Source organism: Nansenia antarctica (genome assembly GCF_963989245.1).
Source record: "Nansenia antarctica genome assembly, chromosome: 7".
Classification (NCBI taxonomy): Eukaryota; Metazoa; Chordata; class Actinopteri; order Argentiniformes; family Microstomatidae; genus Nansenia; species Nansenia antarctica.
Window position 1 is genome coordinate 55,464,277 of NC_137677.1, and position 19,435 is coordinate 55,483,711.

The window sequence follows — 19,435 nt, forward strand, 5'->3', positions numbered from 1 at the left end:
AGTGCAAAACATGATAATGATAAGTGAGTAAGTACAGTAAGTACAGTATAGCAAGTACGGTAGGTAGAGGTATATAGGCCTACAACAGCTATGTACAGTTAACATATAGGGTAGATGAAGATTGCAGTGCCACTAACCAAGCCTGTATGTTTTCAAAATGTGTATGGTACTTTTGGTTAATCTCAAGCCACCTTTGACAAACTTGAAGTATACTGTATGTCCCTCTTAGGATGAGAACTTTGCAGTTGAGGCGGGGAGGCATCCAATCACATTTGAGAATCCTCTGTATGCTACTGCTGCTGCTGGGTCATCTAGTGATCCTGCTGTCATCCACGCCTCACAGGTAGGTACTCCCAGTGTTCAGAATAAGACATGGGTAAAAAAAAAAAAACTGTACTTATTCCAAAGCGCTTTACAATGAATGGCCTCTCATTCACCCATTCACATACACATTGACACACCAATGGCGGCAAGCTACCAAGGCGCCGGCCCGCTCATTGAGAGCAATTTGGGGTTCAGTGTCTTGCCCAAGGACACCTCGACTCATGGCCAGCCAGGGTTCAAACCGCCGACCTTGTGATCATTAGACGCCGGCTGTACCCTGACAGAAGCTTGTAAACAAAGACTGATGGAATTTGGCCCATAATGCACTGCACTAATGACATACTGTGCAGCTACTGGATAATTAATGTCATAACACTGATGAATAACAATACTAATTACTCTGCACTGTTTAACTCCAAATAGGTGACAGTTAATGTCAGCGGTGACCAGATAGAGAACAACTTTGCGAACCCTGTGTTCCGGACAGAGCACAGTGTGGGTGCTGTACAGATTTCCACCACTAATGCTAAGGCTATTCAGGTGAACTTCCTGTCCTATATCTGCAACATCGGTTGATTAAAGGAAAGTGGTTAAGCTGTACAGTATCTGACCCCAATGGTTTCCCCTGTTTACAGGAGTCCAGGTGGACTTTATTCAAAAGAAAATTGAAGCCAAGCACCACTTTCGAGAACCCTACCTACTCAGAGGTAAGTCCAATACTGCCAACCGATTCTCATTCAGTCTGAGACTACTGGTTGCATGTCTAAGGATACCACTGAGGAACCTCTTGTGTTTGTTATTCAAGTATGGTTTGTTGGATTGTCCTTAATTGTCTAATGTTTGCTTCTTATTACTAGATAGAGATTTGAATGTTTGAATTTGTTTTTGCTTATCAGAATCTCATTGTCTCTCAGATGCATAATGAAAAAACAGTGGGAGGCAGGGAGGACAGTTCTTCCACAGACCCCCCACCATTTGTCCCCCCTGCCAAACCCAAGAGGGAACGTCCCAGCACCTTCTCGCCCACTGAGGACACTTTCCGAGACACAGCCAACCTGGTGAAAGAGGACAGTGACGTATAACCACCCCCACCCCCTCCCTTTCTCACAGACAGACAGATGGGAATCAAAAACACACACTCACTCTCTCCTTTGCACAGAATCTATTTTTATATGCAGCCTGTGTACAAAACTACGATTGTTTTGAGAGAAAAAAAGAAATTAGACGAACATTTCGGTAGAATACAGAAAAAGAGGTCTGTTATGACTATGCCTTCAGATATTTCTTATGCCAATTCTTGTTGAATGATTTTTTTTATTGTGATGTACTATATGTATATCTTTGCACTGAAGCTGCTCCTAGAAATGTTATAAATATGTTGTATATTTGTAAATTTGAAGAGTACGATTTTGTGATAATATCCTCTGGCTGTTATATAGATGATCTTATTAACAGTGCTTCATAAACAAGACAACACATATAACTGGTGAAGTGCGTTGTGAATGTAGATATCATTTTAGGACATTGGTAATGTTTTGAAAGGATAATGATATATTTTGCCACTGAACAAAGCTGAAGATGTATGCAGTTCATCTTGCATGTTTATATACCTCATTTCAGGGCTAAAAAACAATGAAGCAAAACAAATTAAGACTGGTCCAATATTTGTGCTCTTACCTTAAATATTGTCAATCTATAGACGGTTTAAAAAGAAAACCTTGGACATTTGGAAAATCTAAAATACCAGTATGCTAAGCATACTTACATGGTACTTGTGGTGGACATGATCAAAATTATTACACACTTACCCAAATGTTTTTGGTATATTTAAATCGAAATTATTTAGTAAAACCTTTTATGAATAACAATGGCATATATTTAAAAATGTATTTGGAACAATACTTGAACATGCCCATCATTTTATTGCGTGAAGATGATACCTCCAGTCCAGTAACTTTCCGGAGTTGATAGTCCAAGAGTAAAATATCCACATATTTACCGTACTGGTAAAGAATTGGTCAGTAAATAAGTCAGTAAATTAAATATCTGACTGTCGTTTCTTAAACATGGACTATAAATTGTGTGCTCTTAGAGTGATTATTTTGTAATATGATGAAAAGGACAAATAAAGACTGTGTGTAGATGATCATTCTAAATATGCCCAAATGTTTTTTCTAGATAGCAAAGTGGGAGACAAATTGATGCTGCTGAGACATAAAATGAATAAATTTCTTATTTTGTAATACAATCTCGACAATCTGTTTTTGTTACTCAAAACAAAAGTTGAAACACATTGTGAAATTGTGTAATACTATACTGAATAAACCCTGTTTACAGGAGTCCAGGTGGACTTTATTCAAAAGAAAATTTAAGCCAAGCACCACTTTCGAGAACCCTACCTACTGATTTGCCGCATGGTGGGCGGAGCAGGGGTTTGTAGATCTCCGGGAACTGCGTGTATTCATGGTCAAGGCAGCTACTACCACAAGTATTAACAGTTGTTCACATACTGTAACTGTTGTAGCAGACACTGTATTTTGTTGGCACCATAAGAAAATGCAATATGTTTATGAATCAGTCACATTTATGCAGTCTCTATGCATTACAGCATAATGTATACATTACCTTTGACAGGCAGTAGCCTCCTCCATTCAGGATGTGCCTCCCCAGGATACTATTGACCACCCTGCCATGGGCCTTTTTCAACAGTGGGAGGATGTGAAGGGTCACGTCAATCAGACCAATTAGATTCGCATCCAGAACCTTCTTAAAGTCATCTAACTGTATCCAATCTGTGGGACTGATGGGTGTGGACCTCCCAGAATTGTTCACATGCCCCCAAAGACCTAAACTATCCTGTAGTCCTATACTTATCGAGTCTCAATCTCAATGGCATTCAATTGTCAGGTATCATCTCTGATCAACAAACAAAGGCCTACTAATTCCATTCCATTCAGGCTGTTTGAGTATGTTTGCATATGAACATACATACCGGTATTCCTATAAATTAGCCTGCATTAGAGTTGGAGACTCTGCCATGGTTTCAATCCATGCCTTCAGAATTGCACTTTGTCCAATTTGAGACTGCACAGATACACTGCCCCCACCTAGCCTCGCCTGAATTCTAGTCTAACAAGCCCATTGTCTTCATGCTTTGTTTTGGAACAACTCCACAGATTCCTGTCCAATAAATTAACGACCAGGGGGGTATTCCATCAACGTCTCTACTTTAAGAAGAAAATCCAGGCTTATTTTGATAGATTTCGCGAGACTTTTCGTTTAGCGATGTTGATGGAATACCCCCCCTACACGGCCACATGGCTTTTGTTTACAATTTGTGGTTCGCTAGAGATTTGCCAATGTGAACCGAACCAAATAAAAAATGCAAAAAAGTAATAAGTTGAAGCAAACAAACTAGGTGTGAAGGCGCCATTAGTTGCTCTATCTCATTGTGTCCTGGATGTCATTGTGCCATGGACTTTGTGTTGCAATCGATGGAAACCTTTTGAGTTTTGACCAAGGAAGAGGTGTTAAGGGTCCAAGAGATGTGGACCCCCAGAAACTTAAAGCTGAGAACATGCTCCACCTCCATCCCATTGATGTAGATAGGGGACCGTTAACAGCGTCAAGTTTTTTCCTTTAATTTTTCCACAATGATCTCTGTGGTTTTGCTGGTGTTGAGGGCCAGGTTGTTGTCAGAGCACCACTCAGCCAGGTGGTGAACTTCCTCCCCATAGTAGTCCAGTCAATCTGTGGTTTAACCCAGGGGAAATTGCAATAGTAATCATTCAAGTTTTTTTGTGATCCCTAGGGACAACCAAATAACATATTAAAAGTCTTAGTCTTAATATTTATTGGATCAAGGTAAATTCAGGGGTCGAAAATGTGGGTTTTTGTGCCAGGCGCAACACAGCCAGTTAATAGGATAAAAAAATTAACTAATAGATATCACCATGAAACTTCCCCAGTTAATCACTTACATTAAGACTACTATTTTTTGTATTACAAGTTTTCTGAAATATTATGTTTAAATATGCAAATTAGGCATTATCTAAAGAAATATGTGCTAATTTGCATAACATTCAAGATCAGAAATCTGAACATTGGATAAAGCCAGGTTAAAAATTCTTGTTTCATCTTGTTGTCATATTAGAGTCAAGGTCCTCTATAACAGGGAATTTGGATAACTCTTTTTATCACTCCATAAATCTAAAAATGCTGTCAACAGCCATAAAAAGTAAGCTTTGCCATGTTTTTAGGAGTAAATGTTACATAAATCAGGCTATGAATGATATATTAACAAACCCCTCTATAGCAGACCTCGGAATGTAGATAGGAATACAACTGGAAAGTTTGGTGTATGTAAGTGCCACTGAAGTGGAGATTTCTGGCTCAGAGTATGAGAAAAAACTATTTTTGAGAAAACGGCCATTACCCACAATTATATATTTATTTTATTGTATTCAAACAAAGTCAATCAAATTAGTTTATAACACATTTATTATCATTGACATTTCGGAACATAGAGAAATGTTAATGTTTTTCTATGAACCATGTTGCATATCATATACAGATTAAACACTTCAATGAGAAATAAACCACATAAACCTATAAACCTATTACAACTTTATAAATACAATATTAAAAAAATTAGACCAAGCTTGAAATATGCCTTTACTGTAGTCCTACATGTAACCTTCACTCCATGTCCTCATCCCAATGTTGTGCCGACATATTCGCGCACACACCTCTGCATTCTGAACAGGCTACAGAGCAATCAAGTCCTTGACGACGGCATTTCCGGCGCATAGTGCCACAACCTGACTTGCAATTACAGCGCACAAGCTCCAACAAGTATTGAGGAGCAGGGTCCTGGTCAGAATGGACGGGAATGAGGCATGAGTCTTGGATCCTCCAGCCCCATTCCTCTGGTGGTAGCGAGTTTCCCATCCATTCCTGAACCTGATGGTACACTCTGAAGCTGTGAAGCATGGCAGACGACGATGTTGGCGGCAAGTTGCGAGGGTGGATAGCCGTTTTGCTGTCAGTCACTTTAGTATAAAAACTTTTCAGCCTGAGGTCATTGAGAGAATCCATTTCTGCTCCTTTGTAGATTAGTATCATTGCCCTTTCCCCTGCAGCAGCAATGTCATCCTTGGTAGCAGATTGTTTCTGAAAAATGCTGGCCTGTACTCTGAATGAGTCGCTTTCTCTAACCAGACCCAGAGATACCCCTTTCCCAACCCCAAAGAGTCTGGATGTTGTATCACAGCCAAGCATGGCATGCGCGAATAAGATGTTGTTGCTAACGTCTTCACCCAACACATCTCTTGCTTGCCCAATGTTCAAAAACCTGTAACTTGATGAAGACGACTTCTTGGGCTCAGACATGAAGTACAGTTCTCCTTGCTGATAATGGTGTAACAGAAGAATGAGGAGGTCGGTGTCGTCTCCAACAAGGACAGTTCGATGTTTCAATGCTGCTGTCACTGCAGTTTGAACTATGAGCACATCGGCGTCTCCCTGAGCATTGTGAATGTCAAACCCTGCAAGTGTTAGTCCCTCCCCCAACAGGTTTATGAAACGTTGTTTGTTCTCATTGTTTGACAGAAATTCCTGTTTTTTCAACCTCAGTGACATGGTTGACGTGAATGAAACCTTCCGGCCAGTGTTTGTGTTCCTCCTTTTATGGGCACCATCCTTTGTAGATGGCTGGTTGCTGTACCCATCAAACACAATCACCACTGATTGCCCATAATGTTTTCGAACATAACCTATGTACGTTTCCACTATTGCTCCATATGTTTTTCCTATCTCCCAGGGTAGTCGGTGGAGGAGGGCCCCTCCATCTAAAACGTACAGAATGTCTCTTTCTGGCACATCATCATGAGGGACTGCGTTCCATATTGCTTTTGCAATTTGGGGTTTGTTCGCTGGGAGAAACACTGTTTTCGTTTCGAAGAGCGCAGGTGGATACCCGCAGAATTCATACTTGAAGGCTTCAGCTAACTTGTCTGCCTGTGTCCCAGCAATCACTAGTCTCTGAAACAAGAGCTGCGAATCAATATGGACAACTTCTTCTTTGTTCAGTTTGACTGTGGATTTGGAATCCATGGTGACTGCATGTGCTTTCCTCTTGAAGGTATATTCTGTCACCTTTTTCCCTACCATGTCCTTTAAGACCCTTCTACCAACTTCTTTTGAATGGTCCACATTCACCGCATTATGGGCTGTCACACCAGTGATTAGGTGCTGAAGGTGTTCATACCCGGCAAACAGATTTTGTGACTCCAACAATTGAAGTATTTTGATAGTGTCAGCGTTGTCTCGTGCCTGTCTTGATGCAGAAAGGTCCTTGTGCTGTTCACTAGTTTCATAGTTTACCCCTGTCACTTCTTTCATGGCATTGTTGATTTCAGATGTTGCAGGGTTGGAAAGAACCCAGCCCAAACGTTGTGTTTCAGACATACCCCTTCCCCGTGTCAGTCCTCCGGTTGATTTCATACTTCGCATGAGGGCTTGTTCTATTACAAGGTCGGGGAATAGTCCGGGCCAGTATTCATTTGATCTACGAACAACTTGCAGACCATCTTCCTGAAATCATTTGTAAACTTGGGGATGTGTGTCTTCTAGTTGGCGCATTTTCTGGAGGTATATGGTCAATGATTTTACATACAAGTTATGTCCGGAGGCAGCCATGAATGGCATCATGTCTGTCAGGGTATCAAGGTGCTGATCCCAATTTCCAGTTCTCTCCGATCCAATGAATGCACGGACTAGGTCGATCATCTCCATGTACTGTAGCCAGAGTGCTGCTGTCCGGTCATCTACCATGGTTCTCTTCTCTGCCTCCAAACGCTGAGCTATGATCTGGAGAAGTGCACTTGCATTGGTCCTGGTTGCAGTGGCAGCCATAACACTGTCATACAGATCTGAGGCTTCTGCTAGTTCTTCTGGTACTTTGGCATGGTCTGTGGATTCTCCATCTGGCTGATCAGAAACTGTTTCCTCACTGTCATCACCAACAGTACCATCTTGAGTCAACTCTGACACATCCTCTGAGTCCACAGCATAGTTTGCTTTGTTTGGGACAGGCAGTTTGACATGAAAAGTTTTCGCTGCCAGTAGGGTGTTCAGTGCTCCATCAACCAGGAAATGACCTCGTATGGCCCTGGCAACTGCTTTTCCTTCGAGCATTTTGGGCACCGTATTTGGTGTGTACACTAATTCAAGGATTTCTTCCAAGCCAGAGCCTGACATCAAATGGCCAACTGCGCCAAGGAAACTCATGAGCACATGGAACCCACCAAGTCGGAGAACGATAGATTTCAATGGACTGCCAGGTGCTTCACTTTCAATAATTGTCATCGCTTTCCACCATAGTGGTTGATCAAAGGTTAGAATTGGAGTGACCTGGTAGCGAGCTGCGTGATCATGAACGAACTGCAGAGTGGAATGAATGCAAGTCAGATCTCCTGGATCCATGTCAATCATGGGTAGGAAGATGACTGACGACTGACCAGGATGATCTCCAGTGTTGAGCATTTTCATCATCCCGGACCATCCAGGCCTTGAGCATTTGCCGAGCAGCAAGGACAGCTTCCAGAGTCTATCAGCAGGCGTCTCTCTATCGTCTTCAGAGTGCTCTTCACATTCCCTGTAGGTAAGATTCTTGAGGCCCCCAGACTTCTGTACATATGGAACAATGTTAATGCGTCCGACATCTGTTAGGTCCTTTGCTGTCACCTTGATACGTGGAATGATGGAAGCTTGTTCAATTTTGGGGGTGATGCATGCAATAATTCCCATGCCATGGAACGTTCCATGGCCATCAATTGTTCGGATATTATGGTCAGCATTATCAGCAACATATTGTATGAAGTGCCCAGGTGTGAGTCCACGTACCTCAAGTTTCTCAGCTACTACTAATGTGTTTTATTGTATTGAGTGGTAGAATTAAAGAAATGTCTAATCCTTTGTTTGAACTAGGCTACTTACCAGTGACAGCTGTACACACACTGTGGCTAGCTAGCAAACGTCAGCTAACCGCTAGCGAAGAGTAACCTGTAATTCAATGCAGCAAAAATGACGATTGATGACAATTATAAATGTGTTTTATTGTATTGAGTGGTAGAATTAAAGAAATGTCTAACATCTTTGTTTGAACTACTTACCAATGACAGGCTGGGAGTGGTGTTTTCATTGTGTAATTTTATTGAAATTACGTCATTCACTTTATTAATTAATGATGCATCAAGTTGTGTGTTATATATTGTATTCACAGGATGGGGGGGGGGGGGGGGCGTGACACATGATGAGGAACATTTGTGATGAAAGCCAGTCTAGCGCTAAACCAGTCCCAGAAAATGAGAGTGAAACTTATTCTCTCAACAATATTTGGTTTCGTTTTTTCTATCTCATAACACGCAACTTTAAGTTTTAAAATTTATTTTCATAAATATGTAGTTATGTGTTTTTAGCATGTTGATGTTCTCTCAGTATGTTGTGATCTTATAAAAATGCAGTTAGACGTTCGTAGCGATGTAACACTGTTAGCAGCGTTTGTTGTGGTTTCATCAGTGACTTTTCTCCCATTCTGTGTTTGAGGTGCACCAACATTCAAATACTCGTGTCGTCTTCAATTTCTGTCCGATTTCAATGTGAGACACATCATTTGAAAGCTTACAATCTGTATTTTCAGAATATGTAAAAAACTGAAAGTGTATGTTGGCAACTGATTGATGAAAACATTGTCTGGCGTCACATTTGGCAAATAAGTGGGTGTTGGGGTAGTTGTACCCCTAATACAGGTATAAGACTTAAGAATATCCTCTGAAAAAGTGTTTTATTGGAAAGATTGACCCCCAAAACATAGGAAAAGACACCAAATATGTTGGATAGGTATACATAGGCCCTCCAATATTAACACCATTTTACCCAGATGGCGTCACTCTAAAACATTGTTTAACCTCTTTTGACCTTGAAAAAAGTATGATCCAATAAATTAATTAATTAAGACTTTTAGTATATGATGCAGGAGGGTATTAGGAACAATAAAAACTATGAAACATTACTATTGCAATTTCTCCTGGGTTGGGCCTTTTTTTGAGTTAGATTGACTGGACTATAGGCCGACTCGTCGTTGTTGCTTATCAGGCCTATCACCGTGGTGTCGTCTGCGAACTTGATGATGGATGCTTTGATCCATCCATGCATCGGTACACAGTGGTGGGTGAAGAGGAGTGCTCTATTGCTCTATATTCAAAAAAAAAGGTGTAAGGAATGATTTTAATTTTAATTAATTTAATTTTGCCATTTAGCAGACGCTTTTATCCAAAGCGACTTACAATTACGAATTACAGGGACAATCCCCCTGGAGTAACTGAGGGCTAAGTGCCTTACCCAAGGGCACACTAGTAGTGGTGTGGCTTCAGGCAGGATTTGAACTCACAACCTTCCGATCCCAAGTCCAACTCACTATCCACAACTCACTATCCACTAGACCACCACTACACCACTATTTTTGTTAACTGCCAAAATTAGGAAAGGAAAGGTTGTTAATCTTCTGGTTACTAAGATGTGGTTTTCTTTGTATTTTTCTTTTGTATTACATTGTGGATACTGATGTTTGTTATTTATTCATTTTGTGTTGTTTCAGTATTAAGAATGAAAAATGATTAGTACTGTTGATACTGAAATGTATGAATTAATTAACAGGATTATATAATTTAAGTATACTTGTTCCCACTTGAGAGTGACTGATAGGGGTATTAGTTATTTGTTATTTTATTATTATTTTAAATCATGTTCGAAATAAAAAAAGATTCATTCATTCATTCATTCAAGAGGGAGTAGAGGAGGGGGCTCAGCACTCAGCCTTGAGGCACACCGGTGTTCAGGGTCAGGGTGGAGGAGCGGTTGTCCAATTTGACGAGCTGGGGTCTGTTGGTAAGGAATACTATCATTGCAGTCTAATCCCCTCCCACTGAAACATTAGTAGAAGACACAGATCCTGCATCCCAATTCTCCATCCTTTTCCCCTAAGTGTAACCTTGTACAACATCCTACACATTTAAACACATTATGTAACATCAATCATATGCATTTTGGGGGGTAATTAACCATTATTGATTTTTAAAAATTGTAATACACTCAACAAATCAAATACATACAATTGTAATACATCTCAACAAATCAACAGAAAAACAAAACCAGAAGATTCCCACCCCAAACTAACAACAACAAGTGCTGCAATATATAAAAGTTGAAAGAGAAAAAAACTAAACAAAAACTAAATTTTTTAAAAATCATATGCATTTAAAAGTGTTAACAGGAGTGGACAAGTGTACACTTCCTGGAAAAGGAAGAATTGGGATGCAGAGACAGCATAAAGGACCAATTTACTACTGCTTGTGGTGGTTGTTTAAAATGTTACAAACACAGAGGCAGCATAAAGGACTGTGGTGCTTGTTGTGGTTTTAACGACATAACTCAATGGATAGATGTAGCAAAAAGTAGCAAACATGTAGATGTAACAAAATATGAATTAGCGACAATAGTAATTGTAGTCCATGTAGTGAATAACAGTGTTTATAGACACATTGTTTTAGTGAACTCGGTATACTGAGTGATTTTTCTTTAAAAGATTAACTATTAGATAGATTCAATATTACTATTTGCAAAAAAAGGTTGTTATTATATGCTATTGTTGTAGTGTTCTCTAACAAAACATTGCTTTCTGGCTTGAGCAGGATATACTGTATGTGGTAACAGTGCTCTCTAGTGGCCAATGTTAGTGCTTCTACCCAGAGGGTAATCAACTCCCCAACTCTAACAGCAAGAGTGAGTCATGTCTTTAATGAAATGTGATTTCAGTGATTTCACTTTGTTTAACTTTCTTGTGAACATTTCACTTCTACTATAGTTGAAAGCGTGTCTATATGCTTCATTTACTGTCCCCCCCCCCCCCCCCCCGCCCTGGGGTGCTTGTCTCTTGTATTACTTGTCTACTTTGAGTGCACTTAGCTACTCCTACTTCTGTTTGTCAATGAACCCTCTTCCCCTCTACTGACTAACACTAACATCACAATGTGCTTTCTCCCTATTCCTGTACGTCTAACACTCAGGACGACACATAGACGCACGCTACATCCCACCTCGCAACCCTTCCGGAGCTGCCAGTCAGCGGTACAGAAAGCAGAGGCTATCTCAGCTTATGCGTCATTTATGGCCCTACATTTTCTGGCTCTCACTGAGACCTGGATCTCACCTCAAAACACAGCTACACCAGCAGCCCTCTCTGACGCCTACTCCTTTTCTCATTCCCCTAGACCTCAGGTTGAGGGGGAGGCACAGGACTCCTCATCTCGCCTAAGTGGTCACATACTGTCCATCAGGGATGGCTGGTATGAATGGGCTAGCAGGGCTAAGCCCCCCTATCTTTTACAATAAATATGAGAAAGTTAATATTAAATATTAAATACAATATTAAATATTGTATTTAAAGAAATATTAAAATACAATAATTGTTGAATAATATAATTCATATATAATAATTGTTAAACCTTAGAACTGATTGATTTTGGTGGAACCTAGAGCAGAAACAGCACCGAATAGTCACACAAAACTCAGGATATATCTAAATGGGCCGATTTTTTACAGCCCAAACTCCTAGCATCATCTTCCAATCATTGTTGTCACATCGTATTGAGCGGGACTTCATCCAAAAATCCCCGGACTTCAATGACATGGTGATTAACCTGTTTGCGTCCTAGAAAGGCAATGTGAGCTTCTCTTCAAATAAGGTAGGCCCAAGCACCAATTGAGTTGTTGGCCGATGTTACCAAAAAATGGCCTAAAAAAAAGTTTCTGAATAAAAGTCCGGAAAAAAATAATTCTGAATAAAAGTCTGAAAAAATAATTACAGAATAAAAGTAAGAAAAAAAAAGTTTCAGAATAAAAGTCAGAAAAAAAAGTCTGAATAAAAACACATACACACAACTAGATGAACACACAGTTCTTGCTTTTGAACACGACCTAAAACGAAACTATGTTGTCAAGTCTAGTGAATCCAATCCACAAATGATAAGTATTTAGTGATCGTTAAACTGTTGTTTATTATATCGAGTGGGTACTTTAAAATTTCAAGTTGGTGTTATGAAAAAAAACGAAAAATAGATATTGTTGGCACAATACAGATTTTGCATTACGAAATGTTGGCAAGATGAATGCGTACTTGTCAGTCCATTCCTCATTAAACCATGTCAATGTTACGCTTCAGGTTGTTTGAGAGTGATATTTTGCTTGATTGATAACTGAAAAATGATTACAATGAAGTGAATATTCCCATAAAGACTATTAGCTTTTACAGTTTTAACTGTCAGATTCCTCTGCTTGTCAGTTTCCTCCACTTTCAACTCCATAATCCTGATCTTGTCTACAGACCTACACCATGAGGATTATAACATCAGTTTGTCATAATCACAGCTATGCACCTGCCTACAGGCACAAGAAAAACGGCTCCAACTAGGCTACTGTTGGATCCAAGGGCCCCCGAATCATACCCCCGGTCCCTGGTTTGATTCCAGCCATCGACATATCCTCGATCGACATATCCTCCGACACATCCCCACTCTCTCTCACCCATTCTTCCTGTCTCTATCCCAACAAAGCAGAAATGTCCTGAAAACATGCAGTATATATAAATAAAAAAGAAAATATATTTTAAATAAACTTGAATAAACGTACATATTGGACATGATAACCTCAGAGAGTATTTAATGTAAATACAAAAATTCACAAAAGCATTGCTGTTGTAGCACACACATAGGGCTTTCACACCGCCTGGAACTGGCTGGCACGTTCAGACTGAAAATAAATTGGTTCGGAACTTGAAAAGTTGGTTCGCAGTGGGAACCAGAAAAGTGATTCTCAAGCAGGAACCAAAAAGTAGAACCGTGACGTCGTGAGGATATCTTCCAGTACAGTATCTGAAATAAACACTATTTTGTATGAAGAAAAAAAAAAAGACACTTTCTTAACATGTTCCATTACTAGCCAGCTACTTGTTACTTACTAGAATAGAAATAGCCACAAAGTTCGTGTTTGTTTCCATTTTGTTGAACTTCATAAACCATTTCTATTCTTAGAGAATGTGTTTAGAAAGTGTCTTTTGTTTTTTTTTCATACAAAATAGTGTTTATTTCAGATACCGTAGTAGGGGAAGATATTATCCTCATTTCCAGTGAAGTAGCTGCCATCTTGATGGTTCTGCTTAAACTAGTATAAACGCGGGCTGGTTCACCAGACAGGTTTGGAGGTTCCAGAACAGGAACGGGCATGGTTCCTTGGCGGTGTGAAAGCCCTAACAGTGGTGTATTTCGATAGCACCATAAGAAAATGTAATGTGTGAATTATTCACCATTTATGCACTTTCTTTTCACAGCATAATGTACACAGTTTATCCCTGGCAGGTGGTTATCTCTTTCCATCTAGCCTTACAGTATCATAGTTATGATTGATACAGGAAACATTTAGTGACTCATGAGTTTGCCACATCCACTTGGTTTGCCTGGATCTTTCGGGCGTCTTTCGGTACCGGAAGTAGAACAGCTACAACAAAATCTGCAACAAACGAGGGACAGTACGAGAGAGGAATCCAGAACAGCTTGGCATCCCAACCTGCCCCGTAGCGGGTCCGTGGGTGGCGGGCCTTCAGGGCATGTTGCATGCAGTTGGTCACTTTTGAGATATCAGCACTGCACAAGATCCCCATGGAGAAGCTCTGTGCTTTCACATCTTGGACAAAGAAGACCAGAGGGAGGATGGGAAGAAGGTTTCAGGACTGTAATCTATAGTAGTTGTAGCTAATTACAAGGGCATACAAAGTATATTTACTCACATTCCTCAAAGTATGTGTCTCCATATGAGTCCTTGACCTCTTCTGGGAGACGGTTCCACAGCCTTTTCAAGTCTGCGTCAATCAGGTCCAGTCTGGTCACACCAGTCTTGAAGAAGCCAGGCTCAATGATGCTCACCTTTACACCGAAATGATACATATCCCTCCTGTACACAGGTTGAGATACACAGGTACAGTAAAGTGCTGTTATTGGTCTTAGGTATGTGTGTTTTTGCAACCATGCAACAAAATGAATATCTAATCTAATGTAATATGAGTTTTGGAAAAATCCTTTGGTTTGTGAAAAAGTAACATAGACTGGTCAAATAAAATAGTTGCGTTAAGTAAGTCATGGTATTCCATAAAACAGATAGCCAGGATAGCTCAGACGGTAGAGCATCAGACTTAATCAAGTCCCTGTTTGAGAGGTTGTTTCCTTAATTTCCGCTCTGGGATCAATACCCATCTTTCTATGTATCTATCTATCTCTGTGGTTTTGTACCTCTTTTTTTGTAACCTTTATTTAACCAGGCAGGCCAATAAGAACCAATTCTTATTTACATTGGCAGCCTGGCAAAAGACAAGCCTCTTGGGGGGAGGGGGGTAGGGGCTTAAAAGAAATGTAGAAAAAGAAACAGGGAACAAGAAAACAAAAGAACACACACGACAGACAGTGGCACACATCCAAGCATTTCCAGCACAGTTGAGATAGAAACATACAGACCAACACCTAAGTAAAAAGGACAGCGTCACACATCCACATAAACCCACACAACATTAAGCACAACAATGGAGGGCAACATTAAGGGAAATATAGATGTATAGAAATGTTTGCCTGTGGCATGTTGGCGCTCATAGTATTAGACCCCTTAATCCCATTAATTTCCTGGAAAGAGATTTCTTGGGGGTTAAATGTAATTAACTGACATCAACTAAGATGCTTAGGCCTAAATCTATTAACATGTGGGAATCAACTTCTCCAACAAGTGTTTTACAGTTCCATGAATCACTAGTTAAATATAAGTGGGTTTTATGTAAAAATAAATAAATAAATAAGTGTGAACACCAATTAATCTCTCCATACCTGAGGCTGTCAGAGAAGGCCTCCACCCCCGCCTTTGACAGACAGTAGCCTCCTCCATTAAGTGCGAGCCTCCCCAGGATACTGGCCACATTGACCACCCTGCCGTGGGCCTTTTTCAACAGTGGGAGGAACTGAAGGGTCACGTCAATCAAACCAATTAGATTCACATCCAGAACCTTCTTAAAGTCATCCAACTGCATCCACTCTGTGGGGCCGATGGGTGTGGACCTCCCAGCGTTGTTCACAAGCCCCCAAAGACCTAAAGGAAAGACAGAGGAAGACAGTGGCAATAAGGAAGGTGTCATACAGTATGCCGAAACATTGTCACTATGTCTCCCAATAGCCATCTGTGAAGTTTATGGGGGTAGGGGTGTTTTTAAAAGGGAAAGACCTCTCTTATACCATACTGAAGTATGATATTGTATGACAGAACTATGGCAACATACTGTAATGGGGAAAGTGGGTAGAAGGATACAAGTTTTCTGTATAACATTGGGTAACATATATTCCACTATAAGAAGATACTTTTAAAAAAGACTTTCCTGCACCTCAGTCAATATGCCTAATGTGACTGTCGCAATGAAATACACTGCATGTCCTATCAACAATTGTAATCAACCATTTATGTATCCTAGGAATGTCAAAAGACAACGTATCTTAAACCAGAAAGATACAAATCTGCTTGAATCCATGAAGGATATGATGCACCACTCACTTACATCTGTCTTTATAATCTGTGTCAGTAGCTGAAATCAAAGAAATATATAACATTGTGCATCTTGCTTAACATTTCATAGGGCTACTTAGAATTAAAATATGGCTCAATGTTCAATTGGAAGTCAGTTTCATTGGAGGATAGCCTATAAACTGTTTTATACATGACATTAAAGCAGTAATATGTCACTGCATATGAAACAGAATTAACTTTGTTACTGAACAATTCAAGGTATTGTCTAATAAATGTTTCATTTAGAGGGTTGTTGTGAGGTAGTCAATCATACCTTCCCCTTTTATCTCTGCTGGTGCTTGACTCTCTAACTGGGACCTTATATAGAACATTTCAAACCTGCAAACTGCGACACTTTAAATGAATGTGCAATAACACTATGTGCAATATGACAAACCCTCGTGCACATAAGGTTCAGAGATAGGAAATGTTAGGATATTTATAGCATAGCATAGAGTACAGCACAGTGTTTTATTTGTATAGTATAGTATAGTGGATAGTGTACATAGCCTTTATTTATGTAAACCAGCTCCTTTCCCTTCTTGTTTTTAGTATTTTTTTCCTAGCACCAGGGGGGAGCCCCCCCCCTCCCAAATTTCGTTGTATGGTACCTGTACTATATTAATGACAATAAAGACCATTCATTCATTCATTCATTCATTCATTCATTCATTCATTCATTCATAGCTGTACAGTATCCACCTGCTGCCCGTCTCACCTCGATCTCCGACCTCAGCGCGGACGAACTCCACGGCCCTCCTGATGCTCTCGCTGTCAGTCACATTGAGCAGAACTGTCTTCAGTCTGGGGGAGGCCGCAGACATCAGATCCGAGGCACCTTTCTCCGTGAGGCATGTCGCTATTACATGAAATCCCTGTCGATCAAGCTGCCTTGCCAACAAGTTTCCAAAACCGCTATCACAGCCTGTGATGAAGACATGCTTCTCGTTAAAGTTCTCCACTTTAAAAGAGTCTCTGGTGAACCAGGCAACGGTGAGGGCGATGATCGAAATTAGTGTGAAAGTAAGAACCAAGTGTGAAAAGATGGCCTAAACAGACAAGAAGAAAGAATATAGCCTACGTTATACATTTCAGGCCAAAACAATCCATAATCTGACTTGTGATGTGATCCAGATGTTACACAAGAAAATAGCCATAGCCTATTGATCTCACCTCAGAAAGATCTTCGAGGATGCTATCGTTAGATACCTGGAGAATAACATATTGTGAGTAACAGTTCAATACAACCTATAAAGCTATAAAGTATACAGATATTAGGCTACTCTTCGTTGTTGTCCTCAAAGCTTTAGAACTTACACACGGGAACATTCTGTCTTTGTCCATTGAGTCATTATGTTTTAACCAATATGAAAACATACACACAAACTGGCCTACTGTAACTTTCCCCTTCTCCTAATTCACATAAAAAACTATAAACATGTATAGTAAATAAATAATCTGATTCCTATAGCCTACTGTAATTGTTTGTGTCCTCCACTTCCACTTCAAACCCCATTATCCTATTCCTTATCTTGTCTACACACCAAGTGGATTATAATATTACTTTGTCATAATCACATCAACGCATCAGCCTACAGGAACACTTACTTAGCATGCCTGCTCTACATACTGTGGAACTCAATGGGCCCACATCATAATTAAACAGAAAAAAAGCTATTCAGATTTCTTGGCTAGAATAAACGGCAAGTTACGTATCCAATGATAATAGAAATCTTTTTATCAAGAATATTTTGTTCACGACACCAGTACATTCTCAGGGCAAACCACAGTGACAGTGTTTTCCTGGCCACCAGATGGCATCTTGGCATCTCCCAAATGTATAAACACACTTAATGAAAATAATTGTGGATTGAGTCCATACTGTAAACAAGGGAAAAGTCAATTATGTATTGCTATTGTATTGTAATGTGACTACAGATACATATATATATGAATACACAAATGCTTTAAGGAAATGTTTCATTGAAGTAGTCAGCTCACTAATTAAGTTGCATTAAAGAGGTGAACCATTATTTATTGTTAGCCTACTGTCTAATATATCTACTGTATCAACATGGATTATAAATTTAACCTACCATAACTAATTGCTGGTTTCCTTCTCATCTAGGATAAAAATGGAGTGAAGCAGTTGGATTATTCGCACGTCAAACTTGCATGTTCTACTGACAGTTAACTCTGTGGCTGCAGGTTGGCCAAAGGTCTTTTGGATACTGATTATGTATATAAACATTTCCCAACTAAGCAGTTGATTGTGTAACCTGGACATCCGAAGGATTAGATAACCCTAAATGCTTCTAGAGCGATGCCACCCTTTCTTTCTACCAAGTCTGTTTATCATAAAGAGATTTAAACGAGACCCCTAGCCTTTTCGTGCTGCACTCTGTTATGAAGTCTTAGACCAAAGAACAGAGTTGTGCGAACAACAATAAATGACAGGCAGAGAACTGGTGCAGGTAGAATACACCCTACTACAGGTCTGTAATCTCAGCCATTAGCCCTGCATTATGGGTAGACAGACTATCACATTTTGATTTGTATTCCTTTTGACTAGCTTTACATGAGATGGGGTTGCTGCCACTGTATAAATGGTAAAATGGTAAATGGACTGCACTTATATAGCGCCTTTTTTGCTGCTCCAAAGCTGCTCCAAAGCGCTTTACAACGGCCTCTCATTCACCCATTCACACACACATTCACACACCAATGGCGGCAAGCTGCCATGCAAGGCGCTGGCCCGCTCACTGGGAGCAATGTGGGGTTCCGTGTCTTGCCCAAGGACACTTCGACATGTGGCCAGCCGGGGCTCGAACCGCCGAGCTACCAACCTTGTGATCATTAGACGGCGGCTCTACCTCCTGCGCCACAGGGCGCCACAGCCGCCCCACTGTATGCAGAATGGATGGTCTTAGACTGTGGTGAATGGCGTTGATACCTGTCGTGTGTTTTGTATTCAGACACTGAGCATAGACCTACTGTATTTCTTAAATTCTAAATAAAGATACTGTAGTTAAAGATACTGTCGTTAAATTCAAGGATCCACAGAGACCAGAGTTGTCAGATACGGTACAGGTATTTATTGATGGCAAAAACCTGGAGTTTTTACATTTTCATAGGAGGTCTGGTTTGTCACAAGGCTGAAGTGAAGATTGATTCTCTTCAGGTGAGGGGTCATCATCACAGTATATCTCAAAAGTGAGTACACCCTTTAGATTTTTGCAAATATTCTGTTATATCATTTCAGGGGATAACATTATCCTACTGAAACTTTGATATAACTTAAAGTAGTCAGTGTGCTGCTTGAATAACAGTATAGATTCATTGTCCTTTGAAAATTACTCAGTACACAGCTGTTAATGTCTAAACAGCTGGCAACAAAAGTGAG

General features: G+C 40.1%; 2 protein-coding genes across 4 annotated transcripts in view; one reads left to right on the forward strand and one right to left on the reverse strand.

Moving 5' to 3' along the window:
* Nucleotides 1-1,406, forward strand: part of lrp2a (low density lipoprotein receptor-related protein 2a) — a gene marked incomplete at both ends in the record, with an annotated part of 52,448 nt that extends 51,042 nt beyond the window's left edge. Inside the window, 4 exons of the mRNA XM_080537269.1 lie at nucleotides 230-343; nucleotides 748-864; nucleotides 960-1,031; nucleotides 1,239-1,406. Coding sequence (XP_080393395.1) covers nucleotides 230-343; nucleotides 748-864; nucleotides 960-1,031; nucleotides 1,239-1,406 — 471 coding nt within the window. The remainder of the gene's footprint in view (nucleotides 1-229; nucleotides 344-747; nucleotides 865-959; nucleotides 1,032-1,238) is intronic.
* Nucleotides 1,407-13,084: 11,678 nt separating this feature from the next.
* rdh1 (retinol dehydrogenase 1) lies at nucleotides 13,085-18,255 on the reverse strand. 3 transcript variants are annotated; one of them, XR_013937561.1, is made up of 8 exons: nucleotides 18,129-18,221; nucleotides 17,803-17,913; nucleotides 17,206-17,241; nucleotides 16,751-17,081; nucleotides 15,306-15,564; nucleotides 14,225-14,388; nucleotides 13,536-14,121; nucleotides 13,085-13,462 (listed from the first exon to the last, which is right to left on the reverse strand). XR_013937561.1 is itself a non-coding variant. In XM_080535855.1 (7 exons), the coding sequence occupies exons 1-7, from the start codon at nucleotides 18,129-18,131 to the stop codon at nucleotides 13,865-13,867; spliced, it is 1,161 nt and encodes a 386-aa protein (XP_080391981.1). In that variant the 5' UTR covers nucleotides 18,132-18,221; the 3' UTR covers nucleotides 13,085-13,864. The 3 variants fall into 3 exon arrangements, 2 of the variants coding, with proteins under 2 accessions (XP_080391981.1, XP_080391982.1); XM_080535855.1 differs by having other exon boundaries at nucleotides 13,085-14,121; XM_080535856.1 differs by lacking the exon at nucleotides 17,803-17,913 and having other exon boundaries at nucleotides 13,085-14,121; nucleotides 18,129-18,255.
* Between the last annotated feature and the right edge of the window lie 1,180 nt (nucleotides 18,256-19,435).